Genomic DNA, 8,969 nt, shown 5'->3' with positions numbered 1-8,969 from the left:
AGGCCGAGTCTACAAGTGTGGATCTCGCAAAAGTAACCAATCGAGTTGACCAATTAGACAAATTGACCAATCACGACTGGCGACGCTCAATCAGCTGTTTAACTTCTCTGGATTCTCGGATGGTCCATAATGAATTGACACGTGAATCGAAAACAGTGAATGTGTAGTGTTAGTAATAATGGCGAAACAAATTACCACGGTACTAATAGACCTTAGTGGAACACTGCACATTGATAACACAGTCATCCCAGGCGCTGTACAAGCGTTAAATAAGTATTGTTTATTGTTTTTCTGAATGTTTAAGTAAACTGGTTTTTTTCAATATTATTTTCTACGTTTTTTTGTTCTTTAGAATTATAAACTTGTTTTTTCTGTGATCCAGGCTACGAAATGCGAATTTGTCCATCAAGTTTGTCACCAATACCACTAAAGAGTCAAGTAATTGTTTGTATGAACGCCTAATAAAACTTGGGTTTGACTTAAAAAAAGAGGAAATCTTCAGTTCTCTAGCTGCTGCAAGAAAATTGATTGTCTCTCGACAACTAAAGCCAATGTTGTTAATTGATCCTGCAGCAATGGAAGATTTTGAAGATCTTGTAACAGATGAGACACCTAACACGGTAGTAGTCGGTTTAGCTCCGAGTAAGTTCAACTACGATGAGCTGAACAAAGCCTTTAGGTATACTTGTGTTTTTTTTTTTTTTTTATCTTTGCTCTTTGTACTTTGTCAGTTAAATGTAACATGTACTATGTGTAATTCTCTAGATTGCTCTTGGATGGTGCGTCTCTCATAGCTATTCACGAAGGGCGATATTACAAGCGTCCTGATGGTTTGGCTCTAGGTCCTGGTGCGTTCATCAAAGGCTTGGAGTATTCAAGCAACGTGAAAGCGGAAGTTGTTGGTAAACCGACCAAAGATTTTTTCAAAGCAGCTTTAGGAGAATTAGATCCTGCACAAGCTGTAATAATTGGAGATGTAATAGTCCAATTTATCTTTTTTTGTTGTGTGTTATTGTTGATTTTTGTGTCATTAACTTGAATTTACAATTAGGATGTGAAAGACGACGTGGCTGGTGCACAGGCAGCTGGGATCAAAGGTATATTGGTGCAAACTGGTAAGTACAGAGCGGGAGATGAGGATACGATCAATCCGAGACCGGCAAAAGTATGTAATTCTTTCGTACAAGCTGTCGAGAGTATTCTTGATGGAATTATTTGAAGATTCGGGTTGAATAAAATTGAACCCAAACAAATAATAGAATTTATTTATTTACACATTGCTTCATAAACAATGCAATCTCTTTTGTATGTATATATATATATATATGTCTGTATATACATATACATATTAAAGTATATATTTTATTATTTAAATACTGATTTACAATGTACATAGTTTGGAAAATGACGCTATATTATACTGTAAAATAGACAGTAAATACAAATAGAAATTAATTACTTCTCTGATATGGTACTTTATATTGCCTTCCGCGTATGTCTAAGTAAGTAATAATTTCTACTAAACTGAGGTAAAAGATCGGGATGTGATGATATATTATACAAAGAGATAGTCGGATAAATATGAAACTATCGTGGAATGATAGAAATATCGTCTCTTTGTACACACACTCGTAGAAAATCGTAGAAAATTCGACTTGTTCATCAACATCTGAGAGAGTTCGCAGTATCTCTTAGGTCAAAATGATAAAATATATTTTACAAAACAATGTAAACATTTGTGTGTAATAAGCATTCGATTTTTATTTGTAGAGACGATATTGGTCTAATTTTCATATCGTTCTAAGAACTTATAAATTTAATCAATTTCTTGCCCAATACACGCTACATAGCTTTTTAAATAGTACACTAGTGTAGAATCTGCGCTTATATGTAATAATAGTGAAACAGGTTTTTTACGGAAACTAAGTGCCCTCTCTTTCAAAACGGTATGGTGCGCTGTGAGTATCGTTTTCAGTACAAAATTTGGCACCGACGACTCTGCTATCCTTTTTGTTTTTATACAAGTCAACAAATATATACGAACGCTGCATTATTCTCAATTTTCAATGTAACATTCATCGAGAAGCAAGAGATGAAGTGGATATTTTGATTTTTTTTACTATTGTTCTAGTATCCAATATATTTTTTTTAATTTTCTGTGCTTAAATATACATAACACGATGTGTTCTCTCTTCGGAAAATAAAAGACTAAATTTATCGTTCTCCTACTGCATTCAACAAAATTTATACACTATTCATTAAAGAGTAAATATACTAATGAAAAACGTAATAAACATGCCGTGACATAGCACGATAACTGTGTTTGCACGATTTATTAGACAATTTATGATTAATTAATGCGGGAAAGAGAAAAAATGTATTGCGATCATGTATTCTGTAATTACAGCTGTTTTGTTTTAAATACAAGTCATAATTTAAATGCCCTCTGTAACTTATGATCTATCAGGCACATCTTGATTATTCACATTGTAGTAATGAATACCTAAAGTGTGTGATCTGTTAAAGAAAAAACACTAACTAAAATGGCAAAGTAGTTAATCTCGATTTATGCAAGATATATCTGGGTAAAAAAAAAAACAAAACAAAAAAACAAAAAAAAACAATATACATTTTGAATATCTATGTGTAATAAACTGAATTTAATGATTAATAATTATTATCTATATTATTATAAAATCGTTGTAATAAAGAATTGAAATAATTTTTAATTGAAGGCAATCTCTTAAAAATACAATTTTCTCTCTCTCTCTGTTTCTCTCATCTCATACGCGACCCGCTATATACTATGTATATGTTGAGAGATGATTAAAAGATAACTACGTTTGTTGTATATTACGATCTAATTTACATTTGGTTCAAAAAATTATTTTAAAAAAGTCACTAACGATTTAAAAAAATATAAGTTTACTGCGCAATTTTTTCTTTCTCTTGAAACAACTCGTGTACAGATATATACCAAATAAGGCAGTCTTAACTAGATGATACATGGTTTTTTCTTTTTGCCATTTAGGTATATGCACGTATTCTCGTAGAGTCAAAAGTTAATTTATCGTATCTCTTATTGTGTCTTACACTTATTATTCAAACCTACGGCACACGATGTTTTTTTTTTTTTTTTGTCGCGCTGGATCTATATATCGCGAACATCCCGACGATCTGCGACAATTGTTTGATTTTCAAATTGCTCGCAATTCCAACGCTCGCGTGCGACCTAAAGTACAAAAAAAGCATCGCGTGCCGGAAACTTTTAGACAGAAAGACAAGAAAAGCGATAGCAAATAAATTCTAAAGCATCGCCAAATCGAGGTTTAAAGTCTAAAGGTTTTGAAAAATAAATATAAAATTGCAATGTATACTCTGGTAAAGTGAGAACGATGTACATTTGCATTTTATTATAAAACACTATTCGCTCCTGCACACACACACGCAAAACTTAAATGACGCAAACGATGCATTTCTCAGACCATATTAATAAAAACTAGTTACACAAGTTTCTCTTTTTTTTTCTCTTCGAAATTTCACTACTTGCGGTGTAATAGCAAACAACATTATTGGCGTCGAGTTTGTCCAATAAAGATCTGATCAAAATTTTTATTCATATGGCCTACTATTAATGGACATTATTCACAGTCTGTGTGTGTTTATATTGTATATATACAATTGTAGAATTGAGGAAAAAAAAACTTATCTCTATTAACACAAGAACAACACTACGTAAATTTGTTTTAAAACTCGTCTCCCAAGATCAAATTCTGTTTAATACTGTAGATCTGTGCTGCGCTATTTGCGATATCAATGAGATATATTCGCGTGCGTGCGTGCGTGCGCGCGCGCGCGCGATGGATTGTAATCATGCACACATAAATCTCTATTTCTTTTAGTGTTAAATATGTATACATATACTTATATGTCTTATTTAATTTCAATCGGGACAGAATTTGACCTTACTATAATGCACAGACAAGTACATTTTTTTCTTCTCTTGGAACAATAGGAAATATTGAACTTCTAATTTGGCTATTCAAATATAATTTGATTAATGATAAATTGACATATCTCTTTCTCTCATTTCTCTTTCATATATATTTGTATATATTTCTTCTCTTTGCTCTTTCTCTCTCTCTCTCTCTCTTTCTCTCTGTCTACTATAACAAGGCAGGTATGGAATACACATTTGCATGCATGCGTGTAACAAAACACCATTGTAGAATTTCTCTCATATCCTTCAATAAATACTCAATACTCTTATTACAATACTAAAAAACCAAGAGGCGATTCTGCGTAACGGTTACGGAGAGTACAGCTAAAAAAAACTAGAATTAAAGAAAAGAGAAGCATAGAAATTCTTTTCGTGTGTCGGAGGATCACCTGAATCCGTTAGACCCAACGAAACCGAACATTTCTTTTTCTTCGGCCATGCGGTCATCCATCCCCCCCTTTTTCGTTATTACATTTGTGCTATTACGCTCTTTATTGATAGTTTTGTTTTGAAGTGGGAAGACGATGAATGGCTGACAAGCACTTTAAACTCTATATCCAGGTACAAAAAGCATGCTACTCTCAAGCAGATTAGTCATGAATGTTATGCTCCGTGTTGTGTACGTGTTACGTGTATGTGTGTGTGTGTGTGTGAATTTGGCCGCAGGATGCAGGTGTATAAAAGTGAGCAATTTTACGTTAATACTTCCACACATTATTGCCTTCGAGCTTCGCGCTTTTACGTCCTAATATTCCAGATACGCCTCGCTCTCCTTCGCTTCCGCCTCACACGAAACATCCGGCAAATCCAGGTGATCATTACCTAAGAAGAAGGTGGCACAAGGTACCATACTCTGCAAGTAGCCCATGTATTTTCCACTATTCTGAAACGTATCAATCCTGTTATTTATTTCCTATAAGAAAAGAGAGGGGATTGCGCGGCTTGTGTGACTTACCATGGTATAAAACCAGGCACACTGTAAAGTCTCACGATGCAACGTAGTTAATCCTAACTATTTAACAGGGCGATAATGAAGTGTTAAATCCGCCGAACTTTTCCAGATAAAATGTCTAACCTGGAAAAACGATTATGACACGCACGTGTCTCAAAATCTCGTTTCTCTATGATATTGAAAGATTCGCTCGACTTTTCGTACGTACTGTTCTCAGATCCATCGAAGGATCCAAAACCTGATCGTTACATAGGAGTTCGACCTTTTCCTCGGCCAATGAGGAATTATCAGTGTTGGAATCCGTGTTCGTCCTGTCACCCGCTGGAGATCCGCTAGAAACTGTATTCCCACCTCCGGCTACGGAACCCGAATCGCTTCCCGCGCCAAGCACCTTGTCGTAAACGTGTTCCGCCACTTTACGCACTTGTATAAAATCGTTCGCGATCAACCGATCCCTTCAAAAGATAAACGCATGCGAGATTATCGAATTACGTCACACTGTCATTCCGATCTCAAGATACACATCACATACTTTTTCAAACTCTTTACGCCCGAAGACGAATGTGGAAGAAGATAGAATGGTATTTTTATGAATGATGGAAGATTTTTGTTGACGACAATATTTACCACCCATGGAGGTACCGTCTCGGTCAGCAGAACACCCTCGGTTTCACCCGCGGCATCTCGAACCAACAATCGGTAAACAGTTCTGCCTCCCACTTCGCTGATAAATAAAATAACATGATAATAAAAATGACACGGTAACTTTTTTTTATTGAAACACTCACGGTTACGTACCTGAAAATGACTGGTGTGTGACTAGGTACTGAAAAGTATGGATTCCCTCCTTTCGTGTGCATAGGACCGTTTTCATCGTTGCCATTGCCTTCATTTTCGTCGTCGGCGTGGAGCGGTCTCCACCAGTGCTCGAGCAACGCTTGCAATAAGAGGTTTCCATAATTCACTAAAACAACACGCCAGAAAAATTAAAAAACTTTCTAGAATATATACATCTAACTGTCACTGCTATTAACAATGTATCAATAACATATCGATGTTATTAATAAAACAGTTGATTACCTTTCTGATCTACAGCATCATTTTCCGCCAGACCGGCCTCCTTGGCAGAGACCCATGCAGAGAAACAATCATTTTCGTCTTGTCCTAAGTGTATAGTTAACATCTGCAACAAGATCGAGAATCATCAGAAATGTTGTATTTAATTTACAATTTTGTCGAAAAAAATACATACCCCCGTTTTGAGATCAACGTTGAACCAGTTTGGAACGTAAACTAGTTTATTTCTCTTTTTACATTCCTGTTCGAAATCGACTTTACCTAAATCCTCCACTTTACACGCCTTTAGTACATCGAACAAGGCAACATTTTCCTCTGTGTCCTTCGTCAAAATGTATCGCTTGTCGTTCAATATGTGATAGTGTCTTATAGCGGGAGCGCCTAGTATTTTTTGTGTAGGTTCAGTATTCCTTAAGATGTTATTTGACATATTACTGGCCGAATCGCAATAATCGCCAATTCCTAACTCCTGCCAATCCTTTTGACTTATAGACTGAAATGACAGATAATTTTTTTCCTTTATTATACACTTTTCTTCTAATTACAATTACATTGAGACTTTATTTACCCAGTTATTGATAGTTGATTCGCTGGTTGCAACCCAAATACTGGATTGATCCGGTATCATAGCCATCTTGAGTATAGGTGCCTTTTCTTCACAGATAACTGTATATCTGTCAGGATGGCTCAATTCTGTCATTACTATTCTTTTGTCCCTACTGCCAGATATCATGTGTGTAAAGTTCTCAGTTGCCTGTAGAACACATGTGCAAATTTTAATACAAATCTCTACGGAGCAATTGCTTGGAACAAAGAACTTCGTATGTGTATAAATTTACCAATAAAGCCCATACGCCTTCCTTGTGAACTCGGAAAGTCTGTACACATCTTTGCTGGCCGAGAGACCACAATTTGATAGTGCCATCGGAACTCGCGGACAAACACTGAGTACCGTCCTTGTTCAGGACTAACGCTTTAATATTGTCCGTGTGTCCACGAAGTTTCATAAGTTTACTACAATATCGCGGATCCCATACTCGGAGAACTTTTTCCGTGCTGCCGCTCACTACAATTGTGCCACTTTGGTTCATCGCCAGACTGTATATCGAGTCTCTGTTTCCGTTCAGTGACGACGCTGATACGATAAATTTGCAAAATTAATTACACATATAAAAGACACAAATGCTAAGCGTTACATTATCGATACGTACTCGTCACCGTGTTATTACTAGCAGTAAGAGCGGTTAGTGTATTAACGTCCCAGAGAAATATTGACTTATCCAGGCCAGCACTAGCGACTTGCTCTCTGTCTTTGGCGTATGCCAACGCTTTGACATAGTCTTTGTGAGTGCGCAATGTGGACATACAAAAACCTTTATGCGCATTCCACACCTTAACGGTTGTATCAGAACTTGCGGATATAACTGTACAGATTGAATGGACAATTGACATTAGTTGAAAATGATAAAAACTCAAGATCAAAATTGTCTTAGAAAATTATTAAATTTTGAACTTGCACATATATATATATATATATACATACTATTTTTGCCATTACAACACAAAACTATATCATTGACCCAATCTGTGTGATGTTCCATTGACTGGATATATGGATCTTTGATATTTCTACAATTCCATATCCTTATAATGCTGTCTCTCCCAGCAGAATATAGTCTATGCAGACCTGGATCGTATTGCAACGAATTAATGCCAGCTCTGTGCTGCTTCTCCACCTCATCTCTTATAACCATAGACACCTTTGACCAGGCAAAATAAACGCAAATTAATATAGAATACAATTAATACGGCACCTCTCTTTTATATATTTCCGCTACTTCTCAATTTTATCACAAGAATAAAAAAATTTTTACAATACTGAATTTTTAATACTGAATTTATATAAAACTTTAATCTCAATAAAATAATAAAAACCAATACAATAAATAAAATATCCATACATGTGCATTCTGTTAATGTTATGAGATTGATAAAAAAAAAATTCAGCGTTTGCAAATACGTTTATATTCCATCTAGAGGAAAAAAAAAAACGAAATTGCAATCTGATATAAAAAACACTTGAATGTTGCAAGAAGTGCTGTGATAAACTACACTTATCGAAAAAAATTTCAAACTAAGCACTTGACACTGTATAATCGCTTCCCGCTCTTCGTGACGATGTGTTACGCGCGCGCGAACACAAATTTCTCGATTCCGTGAAATCTAATCTCTTCGCGAAATCAACGGGGCGGACTCTTCGAGTCCGGCAATAGAGTTGTCCGACTCGGTTACGGATATCCGTGTTGACGATATAAAATTCTACATCTTGGATATACCTGTATTTTTTTACGAGCATTCTGCCCAACCGTCTTGTGCGCTGCCATTGCGCTCCGGGATTGTTTTTGTCCAGCGGATGATCACTCCGGTTCGATGACGACCCCGTCGTCGGGGTCGGAATACGAAGTACGCGGCTCGCGGCGTAACGCAAATCAAAATGCGACGGCAGTTTCACGTTGCACTCGCGATGTCATTAACATCACCACCATGGTCGCCGAGCTCACTGCCGGGACGCGGGCGACATCGTCGTCGTCGTCGTCGTCGTCGTCGTCGTCATCGTCGTCGTTGTCGTTGTCGTCGTCGTCATCGCGTTGTTATCGCTGACGGGACAACAAGCGTTGCTGCATCATCACAATCACCGAGAAGTCGTCGCGAGAATTCTCTTTCGATTGACGAAGATCCTACGTGCAACAAACGTCGAGCGATTCTTACTCTCGACGACGGGAACGGTCGTTCACGGCCGCGTGGAAACGCACCACAGCCACACTCGTGTTATCGTAATTCGTAATTGCTGCTACTGTGCTTCCGTGTTGTTCCGCGCCGCCGGCGACGTCAATACGCTTCAACATTACGCCGCTCGTAACGTTACATCACGGCGCTGCT

At 37.0% G+C, this 8,969-nt stretch overlaps 2 protein-coding genes across 2 annotated transcripts; one reads left to right on the top strand and one right to left on the bottom strand.

Annotated features, from left to right (window-relative positions):
• The first annotated feature begins 2 nt into the window (after positions 1 to 2).
• On the top strand, positions 3 to 2,743 carry LOC109852108 (haloacid dehalogenase-like hydrolase domain-containing protein 2). Its single transcript, XM_020422956.1, has 4 exons — positions 3 to 273; positions 383 to 679; positions 766 to 976; positions 1,052 to 2,743. Exons 1-4 carry the CDS (start codon positions 179 to 181, stop codon positions 1,217 to 1,219), a joined length of 771 nt encoding a protein of 256 aa, XP_020278545.1. The 5' UTR covers positions 3 to 178; the 3' UTR covers positions 1,220 to 2,743.
• A 361-nt stretch (positions 2,744 to 3,104) lies between these two features.
• LOC109852099 (WD repeat-containing protein 48) lies at positions 3,105 to 8,900 on the bottom strand. Its single transcript, XM_020422937.1, has 12 exons — positions 8,366 to 8,900; positions 7,573 to 7,789; positions 7,241 to 7,453; positions 6,869 to 7,164; positions 6,598 to 6,783; positions 6,205 to 6,522; positions 6,033 to 6,135; positions 5,751 to 5,916; positions 5,485 to 5,676; positions 5,161 to 5,407; positions 4,956 to 5,075; positions 3,105 to 4,883 (listed from the first exon to the last, which is right to left on the bottom strand). The coding sequence occupies exons 1-11, from the start codon at positions 8,411 to 8,413 to the stop codon at positions 5,013 to 5,015; spliced, it is 2,049 nt and encodes a 682-aa protein (XP_020278526.1). The 5' UTR covers positions 8,414 to 8,900; the 3' UTR covers positions 3,105 to 4,883; positions 4,956 to 5,012.
• Positions 8,901 to 8,969: the final 69 nt, after the last annotated feature.

Source organism: Pseudomyrmex gracilis, unplaced genomic scaffold, assembly GCF_002006095.1.
Source record: "Pseudomyrmex gracilis isolate BER0280 unplaced genomic scaffold, ASM200609v1 scaffold_24, whole genome shotgun sequence".
Classification (NCBI taxonomy): Eukaryota; Metazoa; Arthropoda; class Insecta; order Hymenoptera; family Formicidae; genus Pseudomyrmex; species Pseudomyrmex gracilis.
Note: the sequence above shows the minus strand (reverse complement) of the source record. Positions and strands in the feature narration are given on the sequence as shown.